The sequence below is a fragment of the Dama dama genome, chromosome 13 (genome assembly GCF_033118175.1).
Source record: "Dama dama isolate Ldn47 chromosome 13, ASM3311817v1, whole genome shotgun sequence".
Lineage (NCBI taxonomy): Eukaryota > Metazoa > Chordata > Mammalia > Artiodactyla > Cervidae > Dama > Dama dama.
The window spans coordinates 14,788,963-14,816,397 of NC_083693.1; the positions used below are offsets into that span (position 1 = coordinate 14,788,963).

The 27,435-nt window shown below is 48.6% G+C and overlaps 2 protein-coding genes across 7 annotated transcripts in view; both read right to left on the minus strand.

The window, feature by feature from the left end:
• The window catches only part of LRRK1 (leucine rich repeat kinase 1), a 134,905-nt gene extending 121,607 nt beyond the window's left edge, over positions 1-13,298 (minus strand). Inside the window, exons 1-3 of one of the 5 annotated variants that reach the window (XM_061158562.1) lie at positions 12,358-12,798; positions 11,878-12,060; positions 6,838-7,091 (exon numbers count right to left, since the gene is read on the minus strand). In XM_061158562.1, the coding sequence (XP_061014545.1) occupies positions 6,838-6,937 (100 nt within the window). In that variant the 5' untranslated portion in view covers positions 6,938-7,091; positions 11,878-12,060; positions 12,358-12,798. Of the gene's footprint in view, positions 1-6,837; positions 7,092-11,313; positions 11,447-11,606; positions 11,662-11,877; positions 12,061-12,357; positions 12,799-13,106 lie in introns of those variants that run through there. The other 4 variants (XM_061158559.1, XM_061158558.1, XM_061158561.1 and 1 more) reach the window with 4 other exon arrangements.
• Positions 13,299-15,277: 1,979 nt separating this feature from the next.
• ALDH1A3 (aldehyde dehydrogenase 1 family member A3) overlaps positions 15,278-27,435 on the minus strand; it is a 38,161-nt gene continuing 26,003 nt past the window's right edge. The window contains exons 10-13 of one of the 2 annotated variants that reach the window (XM_061158565.1): positions 24,229-24,393; positions 22,727-22,884; positions 21,890-21,964; positions 15,278-17,167 (exon numbers count right to left, since the gene is read on the minus strand). In XM_061158565.1, the coding sequence (XP_061014548.1) occupies positions 17,095-17,167; positions 21,890-21,964; positions 22,727-22,884; positions 24,229-24,393 (471 nt within the window). In that variant the 3' untranslated portion in view covers positions 15,278-17,094. The remainder of the gene's footprint in view (positions 17,168-21,889; positions 21,965-22,726; positions 22,885-24,228; positions 24,394-27,435) is intronic. The other variant, XM_061158566.1, reaches the window with a different exon arrangement.

Below are 27,435 nucleotides of genomic sequence, written 5' to 3' on the forward strand. Positions count from 1 at the left end.
CGGGGCCCAGAGCTTGGAGTGTTAACTGCTCTGGGCCGGCCGGCGTAATAAACCCGAGTTCTCCAACTCTCCAAGTGTGGTGCTTGGTTTCTCAAGTACTGGTTTCTGCGACAAACCCACAGCAGCAGGGTGTGTGAGGGTGGGAGGCCGTTCCCTCCTTGGGCCCAGGCAGCCATGGCCTAATGGTTAGTCCACAGACTAAGGAGTTCTGTTTGGTGATACCCGAGGGAAATGTGTCGTGGGCTACCTCTCTTGAAGGTAGTGGGATGGTTTGCGCAGATTAAAATGGAGTCCAAGGGCGAGATACTTAGTTATTTCAAGGAAGGGATTAAGGGATGCCAGTCAGCCTAGGCAGTGGAGCCCGAGGCAGCGGAGACAGGACTGGCCTCAGCAGCACTGATATCCCACCAAAGCAGCCCACACGAATATCTGAGAGTCAGCTCCCCGAAGCTAGAAGCAAGCAAGCATAGTCTGAACAAATAATCAGAGGATTTGAGCCTCAGATCCAGGTTAATAGTAAAAGCCCCATCAGACCCAGAGCTTCTGTCACGGGCAGGTCTTCACCAGCAGGAAGCACAGCTGTGTTAACCGCTCCCACACAGATGGATGCCACTGTCACTTCTCCCAAGACCTGGGCCGCCGCTCAGCCTCCTTCCCCTTCACCTCCCAGTGAGGGACTCTTGACAACACTGGCCGCTCCCTGGTAGCCCAGGGCTGTTCCTGCAGCCAGACCCCTTCCTGGCAAGGCCCTGTCCTCCCAGCAGGCGTGAACAGGACACCGGGTCCAGGAAGAGCTCCAAGGCATGCGTGGGCAGTTATGCTCAGAAAGGCACCAAAACCAGGGATCTGCCCCTTGGAGGATTTCCTCCCAAGGCTCACTGAGGAAGCATGTGGCCACACAAAAGGCACTTCCTATTTAGGCTATTTCTATTTCTGGAAGGCAGACAAATCTACTTGGCTCTTCCATTAAGAAGTTATTTTCAACATAGATTTGAAAAACTCAAAGGAAGAAGAAAAGAACACTGGAAGTAGCTATGTCAAAATCTGGGACTCAAGGGCCCTCTGGAATGTTCCTTCTCCTTCTTCCGTCCATGCTGGGCCCAGTGGAGGACAGTGCTCAGCAGCAGGTAGCAGAGCTCAGGGCAGCTCACAGAGAAGAGAAGGGTGAAACCCCCCTGGGTGACGTCTGTCCAAGTGCCCCCCAGCCTCGTGGTCCTGGAGTCTTACCAAGCATTCTTGGCCAGAATTATCTGGAAGTTTCCTCACTTCTCTGCTTCCCGGGAGCCCTAACCTCAGCTGACAGGACAGGTTTTTCCACTTTGACTAGTGTGAAGCAGATGTAGAAGAATGTCTAATGACCTGTTTGTCAAACTGGCTCGACCCGCAGTCCTGGCCGGGAATCTCACTGACCCTCGCTCTCTCAGCTCATGCACTCGGGACCCATCCACACTTTCCAAGTGTTCCTTCTGCAACCAAGGCCAGGGGAATGCTGACGGTGCAAATATGGTTGTGACGAGCCTTTCTGGGGCACAACTGTGCTGCACAAACCCAGGACAGGCACCGATAGCCCACCTGGCACCACATGCACGTTCATGGGCACTGCAAGGGTTAACCATTCTGAAAAAGCACAAGGTGGGCTGCACAAGTCAAAACAAGCAGAAGCACTAACAAACACACCCGGGACACACACACAAAAGATCACTACCAACACCCAAAAGTAAAAAAGTTACTTTTTTTTTTTTTTTTAACTAATTTTTATTAAAGTTTGGATCTTTTCCTAACTCTACTTGGAGGTATAATGGTAAGATTATTTCCAAAGCATGCTACCTTCCAAGGATTTTTAAAGGGTGATTTTATTCTGACATTGAGAGTAACTTGAGTATCACTGCTCCTCTTTCTGACAGTGCTCCTCAGGCAATGCTGAGAATTAAGTCTGCAAGGATCTTTCCTGGGGTGAAGTTAGTGGACTGGGGACGCAGGACTGCCCTGGGGAGAAGGTGAGGCAGAAAACTCATCCAATAGGGACAGAACTAAGAGGGTAAGCCCTGTGAGGCACAGCTGCAGATTCCTGAAGCCAAATACTGTCCCATTTAATTCAGAAAGAAGTGAATGAGAGAGAGGCCAGTTAAAGCAAATTTAACTTTGGAAGTCAGTGCCCACTGACACAGGAGGTATGGATCCTAATCACAAAATTTCCGTATTTAAACAGACACCAATTTTTTAAGTAAATTGCAATATTATTCTTCTGACTGCAAAAGTAATGCAAAACAAGTAACAAAAGAACACATGCTCATTGTAGAAAACATAAGCTCTACAGATAAGCAAAAGCTATAATTCCCGAGGACTGTATGAGTGTCACCTGCTCCCAGGCTGTGGTCTTGGTGCACATATTTCTGCTTTGCAAAAATGAAATCCAACAGGCAGTGTTTTAAAATAGGGCCCCCAGAGCTCTGGGCTCAAGGTGAAGATCATTTCATTGGTGAGATTCACCACTCCCACCCCTCCATGACTGCCCATTGAAGCGACCCCACTGCTAGCTGTTCGGCGGGCTGGGGCTTCCCATCAAGGTTCATAGGAGAAAATGGCTCTGCTGGCTGCTTGTGAAAGTTGCTCAGTCGTGTCCGACGCTTTCCGACCCCATGAATTGTAGACTATGGAATTCTCCAGGCCAGAATACTGGAGTGGGCAGCCTTTCCCTTCTCCAAGGGATCTTCTGAACCCAGGGATTGAACCCAGTCTCCCACATTGCAGGCAGATTCTTTACCAGCTGAACCACAAGGGAAGCCCTGCAGGCTGCTTAAATAAATATAAATAAAAGAATAAGATACATTTTTTAAAGAATTGAGCCCACCACCGCCTACTGTGGTAGATGGAATGACGGACACCAATTCTTACCCTCTGCCTGCATCCACAGCCTGGCAGTGGCCTCCTCATGGAGGCAGCGCTTCACTGGGGCTCCTCTACGTGACTTGTTTCCGCCAAGGGTGGAGCATGGCGGCAACAACGTGTCAGTCTGAGCCGCAGCCTTAAGAGACACAGCTTGCTTCTACTTCCCCTGCTTGCACCTCTGCAACCAGCAGGGAAGAAGGCACATGCCAGCCTGTTGGGTTCCGAGGAGATGAGCCATGCGGAGCAGAGCTGCAGACTACAGGACACAGCAGAGCCCCTGGACTCACATGGGTTAGGGGGCCAGGAATAAATGCTGATCCGGTATATCCGACTGAGATTCTATGTCTGTCTGGATCTGGGATCAGAGAGCTTGAGCCACTCAGCTGAGGTAAGCCAGAGCTAAAAACTGAAAGCAGGCCTAATGAGCCCCACAGGCAGGCTCTTGAGCCCTCCTCACACTGCGTGAGTCCCAGGAATGACTCACCACCCCTCTCACACAATAAGAGGAAACACAGACATAACCACCTGTGGGACTCTAAACAACAGAGGGACGGGGGTGTGCATCACTCCAGCACTCATGGAGTTAGGAGTGGCTTCTTGTCCAGAGTCCGAGGTAATGGACTCTGCATTCCCAGTCTCCAGACAGGTCCCATGGTTACACTGTCCTCCTCCAGACCCAGCAAGAAAGCAGAGAGTGTTCTCCACTGCCCTCAGGCAATGCCCTCAGTCATGGCCCTGTCACTCTCCTCAGTCATGGCCCTCAGTCAGTGTCCTCAGTCACTGTCCTCAGTCATGGCCCTCAGTCACTCTCCTCAGTCACTCTCCTCAGTCATGGCCCTCAGTCATGGCCCTCAGTCAGTGTCCTCAGTCACTGTCCTCAGTCACGGCCCTCAGTCAGTGTCCTCAGTCACTCTCCTCAGTCATGGCCCTCAGTCAGTGTCCTCAGTCACTGTCCTCAGTCATGGCCCTCAGTCACTCTCCTCAGTCACGGCCCTCAGTCAGTGTCCTCAGTCACTGTCCTCAGTCATGGCCCTCAGTCACTCTCCTCAGTCACTCTCCTCAGTCATGGCCCTCAGTCAGTGTCCTCAGTCAGTGTCCTCAGTCATGGCCCTCAGTCACTCTCCTCAGTCACTCTCCTCAGTCACGGCCCTCAGTCACTGTCCTCAGTCACGGCCCTCAGTCACTCTCCTCAGTCACTCTCCTCAGTCATGGCCCTCAGTCAGTGTCCTCAGTCATGGCCCTCAGTCACTCTCCTCAGTCATGGCCCTCAGTCACTCTCCTCAGTCACAGCCCTCAGTCTCTGCCCTCAGGCACCACCCTCAGGCTAGCTGAATGGTAGGAGAGGAGGCCAAGAGGGGCCGGATGCCTGACTGCCAAGTCCCTTAAGCAGCCCCTAGCCAGTGGGAGGGGGCTCACTTTCTCCCCAGGGGTCCTGGGGCAGGGTCTCCCCAGGGCTCCTCAGTTGCCTGTCACTATGGGACCTTTTGACTCTTACAGAATGGGCGCGCATTTGTTCTTTCTTCATAATTTCCACAATGCTGAGCCGTAGGACAGAATTTTCCAGTGTATTTCAGGTCACTTTGCCCTCTTCTTCAACTCTATGGCTTACATGTTTTGTTCGCTGCATAAACACACACCTCAGCACCAGGGTTCAGAACAGCACCACGACAGGCTGCACAATTCCCAACAGGTTGGTCAAGCCTTGCGCATATCCTGAGCCCCATCCGGACTGTGGTGGCATGGATCCCTGAGATTCCACTGGGAAACCAGGCCCTGAGAAGAGAAGACTTTCTGAGCCTGCTCCGTGCTGCCCAGGGACCACAGTGGTCAGGGATGGAGGACCACGTCGGTTGAGGAGAGGGGACCAAGGCAGTCGGGAAGAGGGGTCCACGGCGGTCGGGGACGGGGGAACCACGGCGGTCGGGGAGGGGTGTCCATGGCAGTTGGGGAGGGGGACCACGGAGGTCAGGGAGGGGGGCCATGGCAGTCAGGGAGTGGGGGCCACAGCAGTCAGGGAGGGGGGACCAGCTGTAGCAGCAGCACACAGTTCAGACCCAGACCTCAAGGGAGAGAAACATGGGCTGGGAGTATCAACCTTTGGCCTCTTGGTGTGCACGAACACTTTCTGGACATCACCCACCTCAGGCCCCGAGGCAAGGCTGGTTCCAGTCTGTCCCAGGTCCCCAGGACCTCTGTGAGTCAATTAGATCCCTGGGTGCCTTGGAAAAGCCAAGGTCTCAGCTTTGCCACTTTGTTGGTGGACCGTTGGCATGGCCTGGGAGCCTGTTAGAGATGCCTGTTAGAGACGGGGGTGTCCCACACCCAGGGGATGAGAATCTACAGCTCACCAAGATCCGCAGGGGACTGGAGTATACACCGCACTGTGAGAAACGCTGCACTAACGCGCTGGTCGGAATCACCCAGACCAGGTGCTTCTCACCCCCAGCTGAACGTCAGGATAGTGGTGGTGGGGAGGCAAGAACTTTTCAAAACTCCCACGCCTGTTCCTCCCCACAGAACCCTGTTCCAGGGGGCTAGGCATCGACAGTTCCAGGCTCTGCCCAGCATTTCTGGGGCCAGGGTAGAGACACACTCGCTCAGACCACCAACTTGTGCCCGGGATGAGGACGGGGCAGAGTCCCTGCTGGGGCTTTCTCAGATGACACAGTTGCCCACCCAACGAGCCACAGAGGGACCCACTGTCCCTGCCCCAGCCCCATTCCTCAGGATCGCTGAGGGGAGAAGATGGGACACTGAGGGACCACTGAGGGAGCCTGGAGAGAAGCTCTACCCAAATCAGGACTAGCATGCCACAGACAGGGGACCTTGATCTCACGCTAATAAGGCAGGGCCTTCCTAACAAGCAGCTGAAAAAAGTCAAACATCTGAAAAACACACACGCGCGCACACACAAAACTTTTCAAAGATGCTAGTCAAACACTCTGGGAACATTTAGTGCTGGACAATGTCAAGAAGCAAATTCTTTTCTCATTTCATAATCTAATTTATGTGAAAAGAAACCTGGATGGAGAAAAATTACTCCAGTAACTGAACATAACGTCTGCGGAGTCAGGTACTACATTGAACCACTAACTTGATGGAGGTGCAAACAGACAGTTCTTCTCAAAGCCTGCAGGATGGCCTACGCTTTGAGGGTTAAGGGTTAAGGAAGGTTCAAATGGAAGTTCTGCCCATTCCAAGTTGTTGACATTGACCAAGTTTCTACATCTCTCTTACTCTCATGTTCCTCAGGTATAAGATGGGGATAAAAGTACCATTTATAAGTTGCTGTGAGGATTAAACAAGGTTATTCCTAAGGCACTGAAACCAGTGCCTGGTATGTACTTAGGGTTTAACAAATATTTACTCTTAACAATATCAATAATATACTATTGAGGATAAAAGTAACGCATCTCTGGTGGACAACCCAGCAATACGTAAAGAGGCTTAAAAATCTTCAAACCTAATTGTCCCGCTTCTGTAGATCAATCTTAAAGAAATAATCTCAAGACCATGTATAAAAAGGTGGACATGGAATGATTTAGGTCTGAGTCAGCAACTAGAAGAAACCCAAATGCACCAAGACATCCAGCAGGAGAGTAAGAATTAGGTCAATCATTTTTCTTCTTTTTTCTTTTTTCAATTCTTGTGTAATAAACATGTAATAGTTTTACACTAAGAACACAAAACCAAATCCCCATTTTAAAAAATCCTTTTAACCAGCATGAAATGATGCCTTGATTCTTAAGATCCACATACATTTTAAGTCCACATAAATTTTGTCCTATGACATCTTCAATGTTTAGAATTTAAGTGAGACTCCCACAATATGTTTTATAATGAAAAACTGCACAACTCATCAAATAACTGGCACTTTATGTCTTTTGGTTGAGAACCCCTGGCTTGTGCACAAAGCATGCAAAGCGGACACGACCAGCCTGCCCATACCGTTGTCCTGGGTCTCCATGGCGCGTCCTGGACACACAGCTGACCCTGCTGGCCCCACACACCAGTACATGCTGGGCGGTAGCCGAGACATTCCAGCCATCAACCCTCAGGGTAGCTGCTCTCCCAAGTCAGTTCCTGCCGTGGTCAGAGCTGCTGCTGCTGCTGCCCGAGAGATGGACTAGGTCATGGCTTAGAGTCCAGGGTGGAGCATATCACAGATCCACCATCATGGCTGAGCAGAAAACTGTCTTCTCCTGGTGGTGAAAAAACATCAAGTCAGAAGGCTTTTCTTAACTATCAAGTCCCTTCCCGCACCCTTGCACAAACATATTTACAAGGCCATGGAAATATGCACTGGTCATCTCCCTCCCCTATTTTTGCAACATTTCTCTTCACATTCCATCTATTGAGCCACAGAGGGTCAGATGTAGGCAGTGAAGAGACAGAGCACCCCCACCACACCTGGCAGCTGGGCTTCTGTCCGCCTGAGAAGAGTTCAGAAACCCCAGACAACCACAGAACACCTACTGTAAAGCGCTCAATCACTGTTACATCAACACGCACTCACTGTCACCAGCAAGGGGACACTGAGACAGTGAAATGAGGTTCCTGCCCTCGGGGTTTTCACCCTCCAGTTGGGGTGGGGCAGACGCATGTAAACAGAGCAAGGCTTCCCTTTGCCCAGGACAGACCCTTCCAGAAGCCTGGAGCTGGGCACATAATGACAAAGTGGTAAGCAGGCAACAGTCCCAAAGAGAAGGGTCTGGAAGGCGCTGGCTATGAAGCCAAGTGAGAGTGAGTCCTGGGGGTGGCGGAAAGGAGCCCCCATGTTCCGCCTGTCCCCTCCACCCCTGGGGGTATCTGGCAATGTCCAGAGGCATTTAGCGGGTGGTAGCCCACAGGGACACTGCTGAACATCCTGCAGCACATAGGGCAGCCAGCCACAGCTGAGAACTACCCAGAGAAATTCTGAGTTGGATTAAGACACATCTCCTAAGACTAGGCAGTCTGTGACAAGGCAAGACACTGCTCTCACACGTGGGGCTCCCACTGAGTTTAGGGTCCCTGACACAAGGGCCCAGCCTGCTGATTAAATGACCAGAAGCACCCGGAGGGCAAGACCCAGGCCCAGCTCTGCAGATGAGCCGCGCAGTGGGAAGGGATGACCATATGAAACGCGTGTGTCCCGCTCAGCATTCCCATGAAGTCTATAGTACAGACATAAAAAGTATGGTGTCATTAGCAGCTGTTCTCTGAGACAGACAACTCTGAAATGGAGGGTGATGGTAAAGCACCCCCACCAGAAAAAAAAAATAAATAAACAAGGTAATATATATGATGCCTAAGACAACATCGTCTATTAAAAACAGACATGCACCCTCCTCCCCAGGCAACCCTCCAGAGCATTGCTGTGAGATTTCTCCCAAGGTCAAGTTTCTGAAGTCGCTTTCCACAGGACTGGAGATGGTTCTTCCTTGCAACAATAATAATGGGAGATAAGTTGGGAAGAAGCTGGTTTAGTGAAAATATAATTGAGATCTAAAAAAAAAAAATAATAATAATAATGGGAGAACTGGGAAGCCAGCAGGGTCTCCTACCTGCTCTCTGATTAACAAGCTCAGAAGGAGACTTCTCTGGCAGTGCAGCGGTTAAGACTCCATGCTTCCAATGCAGGGGGCATGGGTTCAACCCCTGGTTGGGGAACTTAGACCCCACATGCTACGTGGCCGAAAATTAAAAAAAAAAAAAGCTCAGAAAATCAATGCTGGAAGGCTGACCCACTGTCTCCCCAGTAAACAGGTTCTAGAAGGTAGGCACTAAACAAGCTGTGAACAAGGCTTGTGAGAGCGCTGGAGCTCTCTCATCTTATGGCCTAAAAAAATCAGGCCCCTGGCCCAGGTGATCTGTATTCTTACAAGCAGGGAGGGGTGGGGCTGGGAAAGCCCCGACCAGAGGCCTTGCCCTGGGGCCTCTGTGATCCTGCATCTCCTTGAACTAAACAGCAAAAGGTTCAGAGAAACCATGCCTGGGGAAAATCTATGTTTGAAGTCTGGGAGCCTGAAAAGTCCAAGAAGGAAAGAAGGAACACAATTTAGGAGACAATCAAAGCTTTATAAATTGCAAAACCTGATCAGGAAAATCAACTTGAGAGGGGAGAGAGGGAAGCAGCAAACCAGAATCTCTGTTCTGAAATAGAAGCTTCAAATCACACAGCAATGTCAGAAACCAAAGTGCCCAGCTGTTATCTGCTTTCAGGCGCCTCTCAAAATCAGCTACCAACTATACCCAACAACACCTCAAAAATGCAAAAGCTAGATGTTTCTTCTGAATCAGAAGTATCTTACCATATAATGTTTTTAAGTTAAAGACGTCTTATGAATATTTTAGGCCAATCCTCACCCAGCCATTTTGTTCCCCTTTTTATTTTCAGTTTCCTTTTGAAAATCATTTTACCCATGGAGGATTTTGCGACTGGAGCAATTTTTCAATTGTAACTTGCTTTTTGGTTTAGACTTTAGGGTAGTAGTTTTAAAATGAAGTAACTCATGTCTTGCCCTGTATTTGCCCTCTAACTGATCTTAGCTTCTTCCTGCTTCTTTTGGGTTCAGATCAATGAAACAAATAATGGTTTCAAGTTACATGTTTTCTTTTCATTATAGTATATTATCCTAAAGAGGGCTTCAAGAAGTGTCCTGCAATAATAATTATTTTAATAATTTTTAAAATCTCATCAAAGATGAAAAAGAAAAAAAGGAACCTGACATTCCTTCTACAAATGTTTTTATTGGGTCCTTTTCATAGGGAGTGAGCTTCAAGAGTTAATGAAACTTACAATTGGTGAGAAAGACACTGTTAAGTAAGTACTTGCTATAAACTTTCTGCCACAGAAGGAACATCCTGACTCTGCTCACTTGTCGTTTTAGGAAGTTTGAACTGGCAGTGCCAAAGAGCAGGAAGACACTTGCAAGTGAAGCATGTTAGGAATATAGTTATCATCCAGTTCTTTTTTGAATCAAAAGCCTAGTCGAGATGGTTGGCCCATCTCTGAGACACCCTTTTGGCATTATTGGCATCCCTTGACGAACACTGGCTTGCCTACGAAATGTGTTTAATGCATTTGTGGACATCAAAACAATACAGAGGTACAAATTGGAGAAACGTGTACTTCTCAATCCCAGATGAGAACAGAACCCCTTCAAGAGCTTAAGCCACAAACAAGCTAAGGCTGTCAATTCACCACTCAGTCTTTCTACTTGTATGCATTTGGTGCCTCCTGGACAGCTCTGGGAGTAAAGGCGAAGCAGTGGGCAAGGTACGTAGGGTCTCTGACATCTGGAGCAACAGAAGAGACCTCCAGGAGGAATTAAAGGAGTAATTAAACAGATAAAGTAGGAACACAGACAGTGGTAACTAAAAAGAAGCACACACACAGTTGTGAGAATGAGGCTGGGTTTGGAGAGGGTGGCGGGGTGAGCCAGGGGCAGAGGCCAGATCAACTCGGGGGTGTGAGGGCAAGGAGGTCTTTGGGATTTCATGCCAAGCACAAGAGGAAACTATTGAGGATTCCTAGTAGAGGACTGACACTCTCTAATTTACCTTTTTAAACAATAAATTACTTAGGCTCCCAAATGGAGAATAGGGGGGGCGGGGGAGAGCCGCAATCGTAGGAAAGATGCTAGTACCTTGGACTAGGGCCGGGTGGCGAGGGAGAAGGGGCTGGACCTAAACACCACGTTTGAGAGGCCGACTCAACAGTCCTTGACAACAACTGAACTCAAGGGACGAGGACACGGGAGGGAAGACAGCTCCCAGGTTTTTATGTCTCAGGTTTTGATCTGAGTCTACCGAGGCCACTCCCTGAGGTGTGGAAGCCAGCGGAGGGAGAGGTTTGGCAGGCCTACAAACCTCCTATAGGAACAAACTGGGTGTGAAGTTTTTACGTTTTCAATTTAATGTTTTATTCTTTTAGGACATTAACAAGGATAATTAAATCAGACCACAAAAGGAATTCAATGTTAGTATTTTTCAAAATCGTGCGTGTTCTAGTTGCCCCTTTAACGCTCTCGGAATCTGGACACAATGGGAGTGAGTGGCAAACTCTAAAGAGTGCATTTGGTGAAAAGCTCGCTGAAAACGTAACTGCACGCTCCTGTTTCCTTACATTTCCGATGCTTGTGGAAGAAAAACTCCCCGGCCTCACAAGGTGGACTGGCAGGGTGAGCGGACCGCAGAGATCCCAGAGCCTCGGTCGTCACCGTCCCCCTGGGGTCCCCGGCCTTCCCCCGCCGCGATCGCACTCATCTTCCGCGGCCCGGCCGCGGAAGGTCGCCCGCAGAGGCCGCCAGGAGACGGCGGGTTCCATCCCGGACTCGGGGCGGGGGGGAGGGGGAGGGCGGGAGGCGACGGCTCCCGGGCGCCCCGCGCCGCCAGGCTGTCCCGCGCCGCGCCCCCGCGCCGCCCTGCACTCACACTCACCCGCGCACACGCGCAGCCGCTCCCGCTCGAAGGCAGGGGCTTCTCCAAGGGCGGAGGAATCGTGCGGACGCCTTGGCGTCTCTTCCTTTCGTGGCTTTCGCCCGCTGCCCCGGCCAGGCGCCGGCCAGCAGGGTCGGGTGCCCCGCCCGGGCGCCCCCCTCAAGCCCCCCAGCCCGAGGGCGCGGCGGGAGACGCAGGGCCGTGCGCCGGGGCGGGCAGGGGAGACGCTTCCCGCGCGGGGCCTGGGCGGCGGGGCCGGGACTCCGCGCCGGCCACGGCGGGGCAGCGCTTACCTGCGGGCGGCGGCGGGCAGGGCCGCGGGCGCCTGGGGCGCGGGGCTGCGCGGGGCCGGGCGGACGGCGGCGCTCGGGGCCGGGCCACCCCTCTGCCCTCCTCTGCCGAGGCTCCGGCCGCGCGCCGGGGGCCGGGCCGGGCCAGACTCACTTCCTCAATCCTGAGCGGGGCGGGCGGCGCGCGGGGCGCGCGGGGCGAGGGGCGGCCGCCGAGAGGCCTCCGCACAGCGCGCGCGGGAAGACCCTGCGCTCGCCCGCCGGCTTCCCTCACCGAGACCCCGGAGGCCACGGGGCCCGCAGGCGCCCCCAGCGCTTGTCTCCTCCAGGTCTGGGTCCCCTGCCCTCCGGCAGGGCAGTCGCAGCGGCAAGATTGGTCGGTTCTCGGCGCAGCCCAGCTTTCCCTGCCCCTCTGTTCCGCTCAGCAGCGAGATTCGCTGGTGAACTCCGGACTCGTCTATGGAGGCAGTAAATACTCAAAAGTGTACAACTCTTTATACAGAAGACTAGACGTATGTAATGTAAAATTTTAATAGTTTGCAAACCTCACTCCTTCCACCACATGGATTTACTAAATTACGGATACATACAAAGATATCACTGGTGAATCATTTTAAATTGTCTGGGTTTATTTTGGGGGTGGTGGTGGTAGATAAATCTGCTGGAGTGTAGGCAATTTATATTTCAACCTAATAAAAAGATGTACCCACAATTAAGGCCATTATCCAAAGACAGATCATAATGCTGTACGTACATGCGGGCGGCAGGCTTTAGATTGGGCTCCACGTGCCCACCCGGGAAGAAGACTTCTTCGGAAAAAGCGGATGGTTCTGCACCCTGGGAGGCTCCTCCCGTGTACGGCTATGACGGGAACATGCCCAGGGTTTATCCCAAGGCGCAAAGACAAATCGCCAGCACCCTCACTGCTGTTTCACAAAAGCCGGCCAGCAGCAGCCCGCTCCCGCCTCCACGACCTCGCAGACACTCTGAGCGGTCACCACGGTCGAGTTCCCTTGGTCCCTTTTCGAAGAGGGGACCACGGGGCAGCTGAGTTTGGCGCCCAAGAGGCTGCCCCGCCGGCTGTCCCGGACCACACGCCCCTCCAAAAAGGAGGGTGCAGTTCTGCAATCCTGCCTTCTCCACCACGGTTCTAATTCCAGTATGCAAAAGGCGGCAGTATGGTCGCTACCAAAAAGTCCCTAATAATTTGCAGGGCGTGGCGTCCACGGTGCCGAGTGAGCCCGGCAATCGCGGCGCGGCGCGCACCCCCACCCCGAGGCGCCCGGTCCTGCCATCTAGCGGGACGGCGAGGAAGCGCGCGCCGGGTGACCAGCGGACCAGGGGGCAGACGTGGCCCATGGGGGTGAGGACAAGCCCGTTTTAAATGAGCTTGCCATTCGCTTAGAAATGTGTCCAAGGTAGAAAGCGCTTGCCACATGGGTGGCCTGTTTCGAGCTGGTTGTATTCCAGCATTTAACCGTATCCTTGGCATGCGTTACTTACAGGTTTGCACGAAGCGATTGTTACAGGTCAGTTAAGATTTCTTTATCCTTCTTAACCCCCACTGACCAACGTTTCACGTTGGAATGCTGGTAAAGAATCCACCTGCAGCGCAGAATTCCTGAGTTCCATCCCTGGGTGGGGAAGATCCCCTGGAGAAGGGAACGGCTACCCACTCCAGTGTTCTGGCCTGGAGAAAAAGGAGTTGGACAAGACTGAGTGACTTTCACTTTCACTTTCTAGGTTTTATCCTAAGTAGGTAATGGAGGCAGGAAGGGGTTTCCCTGGTGACTCAGACAGTAAAGAATCCGCTTGCAATGCGGGAGACCTGGGTGCCATTGCTGGGTGGGGAAGATCCCCTGGAGAAGGGAGTGGCTATCCACCCCAGTATCCTGGTCTGGAGAATTCCATGGACTGTATAGTCCATGGGGTTGCAAAGAGTTGGTCAGGACCAAGCAACTTTCACTTTCACGGTGGGGTCAATTGGAAGCTACCTCCCTGAGCTACCCTTTCTGCCTTCTGAAGGTGTGGTAGTTTTTTTAATTGGAGGATAATTGCTTTGCAACATTGGGTTGGTTTCTGCGACACATTGACATGAATCAGCTGTATACACACATCCCCTCCCTCTTGAACCTCTCTCTGACCTCCCACCCATTCCCACTCCTCTAGGTTGTCACAGACCAAAGGGTCTGAGCTCCCTGCGTCATATAGCAAATTCCCACTGGCTATTCATTTTACACACGTAAAGTATATGTTTCAGTGCTACTCTCTCAATTCTCTCCTTTCCCAGCTGTGTCCACAAGTCTGTTCTCTATGCGTCTCCATTGCTGCCCTACAAACAGGTTCATCAGCACCATACTTTTTGTTGTTGTTCAGTCGTTCAGTCATGTCTGATTCTTTGTGAGCCCATGGACTGCAGCACAGCAAGCTTTCCTGTCCTTCACCATCTTCCAGAGTCTGCTCAAACTCGTGCCCATCAAGTCGGTGATGCCATCCAACCATCTCATCCTCTGTCGTCCCCTTCTCTTCCTGCCTTCAACCTTCCCCAGCATCCTTCCGACCATCCCTCTAGATTTCATATATATGCATTAATGTATGATATTTGTTTTTCTCTTTCTGACTCACTTTACTCTGTGTAATAGACCCTCAGTTTCTAGTCACCTCCCTTCAGCTGGGTATTCAGTTTCCACTGATATTTCTCCCGGGACACTTAAAAAATGTCACTTATTATCAACCTTCAAGCTCAAGACAGGCTAGGAGCAAGAACTTTAAAAGGGCTCAGTCTGCCATCGGGAGAAGCTCGGGTGTTTCAAAGGGCCCACTTTTAGAGAATGTGCCAACTTACTGTCCCCACCCGAAAAGGCACTGTACACACACATGCACACACACACCACAGCCAGTGTATGTCCTCAAAATGGTTCCTGTCATGGTAAGCCAAACAAAGGAAATGCTGTTTTCCTTGAATTTTCTGCTCACATTTCAGTTGGGAAATGGAAGGTTTCTAACTGCATTCAAGCATACACAAGTGCATAAATTAAGATGGATCTTATCCAAGTCTCCCTCAAGTTTTCTCTGAAAGGGTGGAACTTCACCTCTACATGACCAAAATGAAATGGACTCAAAATGAGAGGCATGGTTGAACATGGTGGACCTAACCAAATACAGAAATATTCTTCATCTAACCTCAGGGTCAGTGTATGACTCAGTGATTGAGGCTTACTGGTCTGAAGCTTTAGAAACTCTGGGTAATTTAAACAGAAACACAGAGATCCTCATAGAGAAAAGTGACAAAAATGAATGCTTGCGCACACAGTTGCAGGATACAGTGTTTCCCTAAGCCCCCAAGCAACCTTCCCCACATTTTCCACACTCACATCCTCATCACTTTATGATAAAAATGGACTCAGTAAGCTCAAATGACAGCTTTAACTTCACCAACTACGATGCAGAGCCTCTGAGGCCAAGCTTGCTGCCTCATCCACCCCCAAAACCATAAAAGTGAGTTTCACACTCAAGCTAAGCACAGGACTTGACTGATTGAGCAAATGAAATTTTACCCTTAAAATGACTGAAACCACTTTATTGTAAGTCACTTTGTACCAAAGTTCTAAGGAAAAGAAAGGTCAGTCACAGAATTAAAAGGGGTCTTCTGGTCTTTAAATGAAAAACCATAGTTTTTTTCAAATATCTGATTTTATTTTATAGTTATTGCATTGTTGGACACAATCTGCAATTAGGGTCAGAATTCCCAGGCCAATAGATTTTTTTAAACCATACCACAGAAGTAAACCTTAAAAGAAGTAAAGTCTAATACTATATAGATTTCCATTTCTAAATACAGTATATTACAGAAGGTTAAATACATCACCTCTGTTTACTTACAACTATAAAAAGATACATTAACTCTACCAATTATAAATAATGTAGCATCATATTAAAGGCATTATTGTACAAGGAACGAATAAGAACCCTCTAATGTATTACTATCAAGGTTAGTGTCTTTAGTTACTTGAGATAAAATCCTGAAAATTCAGCATATGAAGTCAAATCCTGATTTAACAAGTTACTGGTACTCTAAGTGATGTGTTGTTAATTGATTGAGAGAAGGTGAATTGCATATTGCATATTTCCAACAGGAATGATTACCTCACTTCACATAAGACTTTCTCTATACATAACACTGATTTTGACATAAACCTCCATTTCATTATTCTCCCCCCCCCACAACTTAATTCTCGAACATAACTTAATTCTCAAACATAAGCACCATTAGAAAAGTACAAGTTAGTAATAGTAAAAGTATCTGAATAACACAATTGCAGTTTGGTTTTGTTTTTTTAAAGCTCTGTGGGACACTTTCAGTTTTCCAAGCTGAAACCTGGAATTGCACATCCTTTGGATACACAAAGAGGAAAAGAAAACTTTTCAACCTGTCAGTGCAGTGCTCAAGCCACTCTAGTAACAGACCCAGTTCCTCCATGAAGTTCAGATGTTATTTGTTAATTAATCACTAATTAATATCAAAACAGGACTTTGAAAAACCAGAGCTGTATTACAATAGCAGTCTTTTCAGTTGTGTATGTCTTACTCATCTAAAATGTTGATAACCCATCTGAAGAAAAGGAAAACTACATAGGCTTATCATAAATCAATGCAAGTGGAGAAATGCCTAACTGAGAAAAGCAAAGTATGGCTTTAATTAGTAAAATGTGGGACTTAATGATCCTAGAATCTGTACTGTCAGAGCACTGGGTCTTTAGCAGTGATGGTGACACTCACGGCATTTCCTGCCTTGATTAAGGTAGACCATGACATGCGTTAGATAAGCTCTTATGGTTGTTGATTTGGTCCTATTCCAAAGGCTGTATTGGTTTTAAGCTGAGTCCCATGGTCAATGTCAAGATGCAGTCCTTGAAGACCACTCACACCAGGGCCTTCAGGACCCTTCCATGGTACTTGCTTCCCCTAAGTTCCCCACATCAGATCCTCCCAACCTTGTTTTTTTAAAAAAAAATTTTTTTAAACTTAGTGCTGTTCCTTGCTAGTGAGTAGTTGGAGGGGCTTGTTCTGTGGGCAGGTAATCATGAGGAACCTGCAGGTAGAGTCCTGTTTGCAGAACATACAGGGGATTTTTTTTTCCAAATCCTTACTGGAGTTAGAGTCAACAAAGCATTTTAAAGTGACGGCTCGATACTTCAAATACCACTTCCTGTTGACAGTGCCCTGAACCTCCTCACTGTCCCAGGGATCTGGTAGAAAGCAGAAAACAGAGATGGCCCTTAATCCCAACCCCAGGCAGGACTGCAATTTCACACACAATATTTCTGTCAATAAAGAAGGAATGTGAGAGGAAAACAAAAATCGTTCAAATCCAGTAGATTTAAAGTCTCCAGAAGAAAGTATCCCAGGAAGGTCAGAATGTAGGTTTTTCTTCGGTAAGTTCGATCGGCCACATTCAGTTGTCAGATGTTTGAAGAAGGAACCTGCTTCTTCAGGGATCCTTGTCATCAAGTTTGATGGTGACAGTTTTCACTTCTGTGTATTCAGCCAGCGCATATTCACCTCTGTGATCACAGAAAAGAGAGATATAAAATGGGGAGGCACTTAGCCACTCTGCGTGAACTTTGGTCTAATGCTTCAAAGGCGAGTACTCTGTTGGGCAGTCTGGAGTCTGTGCAAAAGGCCAAACAATGAAGATTTAATAGAGTCTAAGGGCTGTAAGACCATCAGTAAATTTAAGTACCTGGATGTGTAACTGAAGGTTAAATATCAAGTTGTGTATGTGTGTGATGCTTTTGAAATATTCAGGACTAAGGATTTGCTTTCAAAGGATGAAGGGTATTTAAAACAAAGTGGTGAATTCCCTGGATGAGGGGTGGCAAGCAGAGAGAGCCTGTGCAGTGAGGGATGGGCAAGCTGAGGAGTAGATGGATAACTTCTGCAGATTCATAACTTCTGCGGGCAATTTGGAGCCGCTGGAAGAGACAAGAAGAGGCAGGCGCCCGAAGCTATTGACTGGGCTGTGGCCAGAGCATCCATGAGAGGCAGGGCTAGGAAGGACCTGGAGTTGGTTTTGAAGAGCACAGCTGGGCACCAGCTGTGAGAAGAATGAGGCCCGGACAGGGGCACGGACGTTAGCGGAGTGGACACGAGGGAGTCCACGGCCTCTGAGTCCATGTTTCTGATATATGTCCCTTCCTTAAGTCCTGCAGAGCCCAGTGACCTGACTCAGGCACCATGAATCATGCTTAGGGCCCCTGCCCAGAATTGAGAGGTGGCTTTGGATCGATTTAAAAGTCTCTACAACCCTTGCTCTGCCATTATATAAATAAGAAAGTGTACCTGTTTAAGAAAAGAGGCAGGTGTTGAGGGGGCTACTGAGGCTCTGCCACTAGAAACACTCGAGACAGAATCCCATCTCATCCCTTCGACCAATGTTTTTCAAAGCGTGGCTCCCTGACCAGCAGATCAGCCTCACCTCAGAACTTGCTAGAAATGCAGAGGTTCAGGACCCCCAGATCTTCTGTGGGAGGCAGAATAATGCCCGCCTCAAGGTGTCCTTATCACAAGTCACTGAAGCTTCGAAAATATCGTATGACGAAGGGGAATTAGGGTTGCAGATGGAATTAAAATTACAATTAGCTGACTTTAAAATAGGGAGTGTATCCTGAATTATCTGGGTGGACCCAGAGTAATCACAAGGACCCCTGAAGGAGGAAAAGGGAGACAGAAGAGATTCAGAGGACGGTGAAACTATAGAACAGCTCAGAGAAATGCAACAGCACTGCTTTTGAAATGAAGGAAGGGGCTGCCAGCCAAGGAATATGGGAGGGAGGCCCTAGAAGCTGGAGAAGGCAAGGAAATAGATTCTTTCCCTTGAGTCTCCAGAAAGGAATGTAGCCCTGCAGAGATCTTGATTTTAGCTAAGGGAGAGCATGTCAGATTTTCAGCCTTCAGGACCATAAGATAATACATTCATGTTGTTTAAGCCAAAAATTTCATGATTATTTATTGTAGCAGCAATAGAAAATTAATACATCTATTGAACCTAGGAGTGGGACCCAGAAATCTGTGTTTTAACAGCCAGAGGATTAACAAGTCATTGGATTCTGATGCAGTTCAAGTTGGATAACTACAAGCTTGGGTCTGTGCAGTTTAGGCAAGTGTTTTGCCTTCACTGAGCCTCAATATTATCATCTGTAAAATGGGAATGCCATCACTTCCTTATAGTTAGAATTGATTCAAATAGAACAAGTTTGCCTACTATGTGCTAGGTAAAAAGTAAATGGTAGAAAGTAATATTATTATTTTATTGCTAATGTGTCATTGAGATTCTATGGTAGTGTCCTAAAACCAAATTCAAGGACCTGTGATAATGGGTGAATTATTTTGTAATTCTTTTCTAAACACAACAAAAACATAGAAGCTATATACAGAAAATTAAGTCCAACTTTTGCAGAGCAGAAAGCTCAATCAAAAGTCCAAAGGCAAATTACAAACTAGAAAAATTACATTTACAACACTGTCAGAAACAGAGTGCTGTTTTCCTTAAAGCACAAAGAACTCTTACAAACCAATTTTTAAAAAATGGAAAAATCAACAAAAGATACAAACAGTTTGCAGAAAAAAAAAAATAATAAAGATTACCATAGGTGTTATTAAGGTGCTCAATCCCTTACCATTAAAGAAATGCAAACCAAAAGAGTGAGGGGCCCAGTCTTCATGTGCTGGATACCTGATTTGGGGAATTTATTCTGGAAACAATTTCTCACAAGTGCATAAGGACTGATGCACAAGGAACAACAGCAGCAGGTTTGAGGCAGCAAAACTCCTTGGAAACAGCACCAAAGTTAGTCATAGGAGACCACCAATGAAAAACATAGCACATCTAAAGCCCATTCTTAACAGCACAAGTATTTTCCTCTCAAGTCATTTGAAAACAGAAAAGAAATACATGTTTACATCAATTGTATGCACAGAAAATGTACAAAACCTTTAAATATGAGCACATAGTATTACAGTGTAAAAATTCAAAGTAGTGGATTTGTCAGCTTCATAAAGAAAAGCAAACCAAGTGATGAAATCATGTTGAACCAGCACATAACTAGTAAGTCCAATATGAAATCACCCCTGTAAAATGAAGTGCATGAATCACTTCATTCTTTTTATTCCTGCACTCACTGCCCTGCTCAAGTTTTTGTCACTTTTATTTGCTCCACTGTGGCATTTCCTAAACAGCTTCTCAGCCAGTTGTGACCACCTTGGGGCTCAAGGCCATCCGTAAGCCTAGTCTTTCTGCCACTGGACCTCACCAGAACACCTGGGCGCTGGTACTGCTGATTACAAAGTTCACTGCTGTGCACTCAGTGCCCAGCATGTGCCCGGGGCATCAAAGGTGCTCAGTAAATATATGCCAGTGAACAAAGAACAAGTGAACAAAAGGAACCCACTGGATGGCAGAACAGTGGTTACTTCTAACAAATGGGATTGAGGGTCAAGGGAGGAAAGCCTTGACTTTCCACGTGTCTCTACAGGGTGGACTTTTTTTTCCTTACTGTATTGCAAAGCAAAACAAAGAATTAAGAAAAACACCCAGGAGGAGGAGAAACTGTAGGCTTTGTTCCCAGATCTGCACAGGGGGAGACGTGAGCGACCCGTGGGTGGCCAGCAGAGAGCCCGCCAAGCCAGGAGCCTGGGGACGGGGAAAACCATGGAATCCACCACATGGGGCTCCACATGGAAAAGGGGAACTTACTGCAATGTGAAGACATTAATTAGAAACAACTGAAAGTGGGGATTGGTTTTCGAGCCGGTTTCCGGGCTCCTTGTGGATTATGTTAAAGTACATTGTCAAAAACTTTGGGAAAAATATATGCCAAGGGCCAAAAAAAACAGATGTCCACAAAAGTCCCCATTGCAGCTAATCAGCAGGATGATGCATGGCCTGGGTGCAGTGGGTCCTCCCCAGGACCTCCTGCAGTGGATAGGCAGAACCACGGAGGAGGGGGAAGACGCAGGCCAGGAAAGCAGGGAGTGGACAGAGGGTAGGAGTCAGCTGCCCAGGAGTCAGGTGAGTCCCACACACCCTTCCTGCAGCTCTGACATCCAAGGACATCTGCCTCAGTGACTGAAGATTTTGCTGTGGGTGGAGGCTGCGCCTGGCCCCAGAGGAGGACCTTGTGGGGGCTGGCTGAGGCCACAGCGCAGAGGAGACAGATGAGGGGAGCCCAGGGGAGCAAGGCCCTGCGGTGTGCCAGATTTAAGAGTTCAACCTCAGGGGCTTCCCTGGTGGTTCAGGGTTAGAAGGAAGCCACCTGTCAACACAGGAGGCGTGGGTTGGATCCCCAATCCAGGAAGATCCCACGTGCCACAGAGTGACCGAGCCCAATGCCACACTATTGAGCCTGTGCTCTAGAACCGTATTACCGAAGCACGTGTCCCAGAGCCCGGTGCCCCACAAGAGAAGTCACTGCAGTCAGAAGCCCGCACAGCACGACGAAGAATAGCTGCTGCCAGCCGCCACTAGAGAAAGGGCCCCGCAGCAATGAAGCCCCATCACAGCCAATGAATAAGTGAGTACACATATAAATAAAAGAGTCCTGTTCCAACTTTCTCACTTACTGGCAGTGTGACCTGGAGAAGGCACAGGACTGCCCTGAGTTTTCTCATCCGAAAACAGGGACGGCGGCAGTACCCGCCTGCAGTGGACTGCACGTGTGTGTCTGCCTGAAATTTGCCAGCTGAAGCCCTAACCCTTCATGTGAAGGAATCAGGAGGCAGGGCCTTTTATCTTGGGCCTGACACAGGAGGCCACAGTCTAGGCCGATGGAGCACAGCTTCCCAAAGGGCAAGACAGAAGGAAACCGCGAAGGAGCGTGCGGCGTGACAGGCTGGGAGGCTCAGCGTGTCGCAGGACCCCTCCAGGGAAACGCCCGAGACCCCAGGGTCTGTCCTGAGACCTGGCTAGTGGGCAGAAGGGCCACATCCTGACCGCGGAGAATGCCCACCCTCCCTGCTTTCCCAGCCCTGCCCTGTCCTCAGGTGGAGGTTCAAGCACCTGCTGCATAGCTCCATGAGGGCTGGGTGCTGGGGGGTCGCTGAGGCTGGGGGTCGGTCTCAGGGCATGAGGGTGTGGGTGGGGCAGGGGGGAGAGGAGAGAAGATGGGAGGCCAGCCCAGACCGTGGGTAGAGCTGACCCAGGCTGGCACACACGAGCACAGGGCAGGGCTCTGGACTGAGCACCCACCACTATCCTATGGCAGGCGTGCAGTGACAGGAACACTTACAGTTCTCTGCCATTCCCCGACATTTTGAAGCCACCAAACGGAGCCTGTGCATAGATGGCATTGTAGCAGTTGATCCTGGAAAGAGAATAGAGAGACGCTCGTGGTCACCAGGAGAGGATCCGGCCGGCCCTTGAGTGCTGAGGGCGCTAGGCGCCGGGGGCAGAGCATTGCCAAAGCGACGGTCTGTGTCCAGGTTTTATACCAGGAAAGCCGTGTTTTCAATCTCTGCCCTCTTGCTCTCACCACCAGAAACTAAAGTTTGAATATCGTGAAGTATAAGTCTTCTCACGGGGGTAGGAAGGAAATGACAAGGGGAGAAAAAGACAGAGGTGAATTTTCCTGAGGGAATAAGAATCAGCTCTGAAATGAGACAGAACTCATTTTAAAGTTCTCCTGCTTCTTGGCCTCCAATTCACATTTATCTTCTAAGACTATCTTTAAAACGAGGATAGTGTCATCAGCAGAATTACTGGTGAAAGAGGGACTTTCATCCATACTTTGCACAAGAACATGCGCTGCTCTTAGAATAAAAAGGGGAGGTCCAACACAGTGGTCAAGAGCACCCACATCAGAGCTGAATGGCTGGCTCTGAGCTCCGCTCTGCCATGTGCTGGCTGTGTGACCCCAGGCAAGTCACACAGTCTCTCTGCGTCTCGATTCCCTCATCTGTGACACGGAGATGATGACACCATCCCACTCAGAAAGTGGTCACAGGAGGGGGCAACGTGCTCAGATGTGTGTGGTGCATAACGCAGGCCGGAAAGCTCTCTGCTAACAGAAGGGTTAGGAGACCAGCTGGCCGGCAGCTCCGGGGCTGGACACTCACGCTCTACTTACCAGACAGTTCCAGACTCTAACGCGGAGGCCAGCTTCAGTGCTTTATCAAGGTTTTTTGTGAACACAGCTGCCGTGAGTCCGTATTCAAGGCTGTTTGCTCTTTTGATCACTTCTTCAATATTTTTGAACTTCAGTATTGGCTGCACTGGTCCAAAAATCTATGATTAATTGGAAGGATGGCAATGAGAGGCTGCCGGAGTGAAGCATGTGTGCCCTGAGCAGGCACCTCCTTCCGTGCGCTCTTTTCACACACCCTGTGCTCACACCCAGGAGAGGATGACTGAAGGAGAGCGCCCAAGCATCTTTTTAGCTGTGCGATGGTTGAAATCTGAAGGAAAAGACTGAACTAAACAAAAATAAAAAAATAACCACCAAAATACTATGTTGGGTGGAAGCTCTGTCACTGTGGTCAGGGCGTCTAGAAGCCCCAGCCTCAGAGGAGCCTCACGTGCTGGAAGGCACAGACAACTCTGAAAGTCATCCCAGGAGAGTTACTGTGAAGGGTGTTTGCAGGCACAGACTGTGGGCCCTGGCCTCTCTGGGCTGTGTTTTCTATCAAGGAAGATGCCCTGAAATGTTTCCCTAATAATTCCCAGGGGAAAGAATGACGTGTTCGTCACCATCTGCAGCACAGCAAATATAAGGAAAGAGTTACAGGTTGAACGTTCAGAGGTAATTTTGAAAGGGGCCTGTAACGGATTCAGTGTTCAGCACCACAGCCCAGGAGGACAGTGTCAGCCTGCCAAAATACCTCCCCTGGTTCCCAAGGAGCTTGTCTCACAGAGATTTAAGCAGCTGAGTCTCATGCCATTACGGTACAGTTAGTAACCCCCCAAAAATCTCAAGGAGAACGTGTATAAAAGGCTCATACCAGCAAGACTCTGGCAGTGATTCCCTCTTTCATGTGCCCCAAAAATGCCACAGCCTGGGGTCCGAGCACCTGAGACCCAGGTGGGAACTGGTTCCAGCTAGCTTAACAGTGGCCTCGAAAGACAGAATTACACTCTTACTGGAGTTACCCTAATTTCCACCACTTCCAAGGATGCCCATGATGGACAACTTCTAAGAGACTTCTAGTCAGGACAGGTCTTTGGAATGAACAGTTACCATTTAGGTGTGGTCTGGGGGAAGTGAATGCGGCTTTGGACCCTGAATCCCTGGCTCAGTTTATGTTAAGAGCACAGGTTGCAATGGCTCTCCACCCCCAGCTAACCTGAAGACACGTCAGAACACAGAAGAGGGGCTGCTGTTCCCCAGAGAGGATGAGCAAGGCACGGAAATGGGGGTTAGGACAAGCTCTACACAGAGCTCCGGGGTCCCGGGGCAGGATGACTGCCCAGAGGAGAGGGAAGAGACCGCAGAAAAAGGAAAACACTCCTCTCCCAAAGCCTTCGGGGATCCCTTGGCCCTGGAGAAGGCTCTTTTTGAGAGGCCCAGCCCTCTTTCCCACCCCCAAGGCCCCAGCTCAGCACAGGATATGGTTTTCCCCGCAGCCCCCTGACCTCCTCTTTAGCGATCCGCATGGTGTCCGTAACTTCTGAGAAGACAGTGGGTTTGATGAAGAGCCCCCTGTCCTCCAAGGCGGAGCCCCCACATTCCAGCTTGGCTCCCTCCTTCTTTCCGCTCTCGATCAGATCGAGGATTTTGTCAAACTGCTTCTGGTCAATCTGCAAAACAGAGAGAGGTAAGCTTGGCTTCTTTCTGGATGGTGGCTTCCAGCTTATGTGTCCAACAGCCTCCTGTGTGGTGGCTGACCTCATTACATTTTAGCCAAGACAAAATTCATGGACCAGATGTGCCTTGTATGCAAATGTTGCTCCAATGCACAAATCTAGGTTATCTGGGGCAGGAGAGAGATGGGCTGTTCTCATCCTCTCCAGGTATGAGTTTATTCATACACCTGACCCCCTCCATGGGTGCTGTGTGCTTAGTCACTCAGTCACGTCTGACTCTTTTGCAACCCTCTGGACTGCAGCCCGCCAGGCTCCCTTGTCCATGGGACTTTCCAGGCAAGAATACTGGAGTGGGTTGTCATTTCCTTCTCCAGGGGATCTTCCCAACCCAGGGATGGAACCCACATCTCCTGTGTCTCCTACATTGCAGGCGGATTCTGTACCCGCTTAGCCATCAGGGAAGCCGTGTTCTTAAGCAAATCCATGGGTGAAACAAGATGTGAAGTGGTCATATTCTTGGTTCTAATTCTTGCATCTTTCTAGGGTTGTCAGATTTAGCAAATAAAACTACAAGATACTCAATTAAATTTGAATTCCTAAGACAACAAGAAACAATTTTTAAAGTACAAGCAAATCCCCAACAATATTTAGGAGATGGTTATGCTAAAAATGCATCCACTGTTTATCTGAACTGGGTTGTTATTGTTTAGTTACTAAGTTGTGTCTGACTATTTGTGACCCCATGGACTGCAGCACACCAGGCTTCCCTGTCCTTCACCATCTCCTGGAGTTTGCTCAAACTCATGTCCATTGAGTCGGTGATGCCATCCAACCATCTCATCCTCTGTGGCCTTTGTCCTCCTGCCCTCAATCTATCCCAGCATCAGGATCTTTTCCAATGAGTCTTCTCTTTGCATCAGGTGGCTAAATATTGGAGCTTCATCTTCAGCATTTGAACTAGTTGCCATGCATTTTATCTGGCAAAACTGCACACTGCTCCTAGGGCACCACAGATCAGGGTGTAACACTTACTGGAAATCTCCATCCACAGGGCAGAGAAGTGAGAAATAATGCTGACAACCTTAATCATCACCCGTGGACACAAAATAGAGGGTCAAGGGGGTACAGAGGCTGCTCCGGGTTGGTGGGAAGCCAGCTCATCGGAAGAGCTCCACTTTCTGCCACTTTGTTTAAGGGATCTCCTGGGCTGGAGTGTATCCTATAAATACCCAGCTTGTGGATGCTATACTCAACCAGCTGGCAAAGGGCCCCTCTCTGGGAGACTCATGGTGAGGAAGTGCTCTCCCCACTCAAAATGGTCATTCTTCCCAAGTCCATGGGAACCCTGTTCTTACCCTGACTCTGTCGTAAATCCCTCTCTCTCTGGCTAGAACAGACAGAGCTTTGTTAGATAGGTTTGCTGTAGCTGTGAATTTCAGGTAAAAAAGTGGCTCAACTTAAGCAAATTGGAATAAAAAATAACCAAACCTAAGGAGAAAAGGAAAGACATATCCATCTAAATGCAGAGTTCCAAAAGAATAGCAAGGAGAGATAAAAGGGCCTAAGTGATCAATGCAAAGAAATAGAGGAAAACAACAGAATGGGAAAGAAAATTAGAAATACCAAGGAACACTTCATGCAAAATAAAGAGCCGAAATGGTATGGACCTAACAGAAGCACAAGATATTAAGAAGAGGTGGCAAGAATACACAGAAAAACTATAGAAAAAAGATCATAATGACCCAGATAACCACAATGGTGTGATCACCCACCTAGAGCTAGATATCCTGGAGTCCAAAGTCAAATGGGCCTTAGGAAGCATCACTACATAGGAGTTCACTACGAACAAAGCTAGTGAAGGTGATGGAATTCCACCTGAGCTATTTCAAATCCTAAAAGATGATGCTGTGAAAAGTGCTGCACTCATTATGCCATCTAATTTGGAAAACTCAGCAGTGGCCACAGGACTGGAAAAGGTCAGTTTTCATTCCAGTCCCAAAGAATGTTCAAACTACCTCACAATTACACTCATCTCACATGCTAGAAAAGCAGTCCTCAAATTCTCCAAGTGAGGCTTCCGCAGTATGTGAACTGAGAACTTCCAGATGTTCAAGCTGGATTTAGAAAAGGTAGAGGAACAAGAGATCAAATTGCCAACAACTGTTGGATCATCGAAAAAGCAAGAGAATTAAAAACAAAACATCTACTTCTGCTTCATTGACTACTCTAGAGCCTTTAACTGTGTGGATCACAACAAACTGTGGGAAATTCTTCAAAAGATGGGAATACCAGACCACCTTACCTGCTTCTTGAGAAACCTGTATGCAGGTCAAGAAGCCACAGTTAGAACTGGACATGAACAATAGACTAGTCCAAATTGGGAATGGAGTATATCAAGGCTGTATATTGTCACCCTGCTTATTTAACTTCTATGCAGAGTACATCATGTGAAATGCCGGGCTGGATAAAGCACAAGCTGGAATCAAGATTGCCAGGAGAAATATCAATAACCTCAGATATGCAGATGACACCACCCTTTTGGCAGAAAGTGAAGAACTAAATAGCCTCTTGATAAATTGAAAATGAGAGTGAAAAAGTTGGCTTAAAACTCAACATTCAGAAAACTAAGATCATGGCATATGGTCCCATCACTTCATGGGAAATAGATGGGGAAACAGTGGCTGACTTTATTTTTCTGGGCTCCAAAATCACTGCAGGTGGTGACTTCAGCCATGAAAATAAAAGACACTTACTCCTTGGAAGAAAAGCTATGACAAACCCAGAATACATATTAAAAAGCAGAGATACCACTTTACCAACAAAGGTCCATCTAGTCAAAGCTATGGTTTTTTCCAGTGGTCACATATGAATATGAGTTGGACCATAAAGAAAGCTAAGCACCGAAGAATTTATGCTTTTGAACTGTGGTGTTGGAGATGACTCTTGAGAGTTCCTTGGACTGCAAGGAGATCAAACCAGTCCATCCTACAGAAAATCAGTCCTGAATATTCATTGGAAGGACTGATATTGAAATTG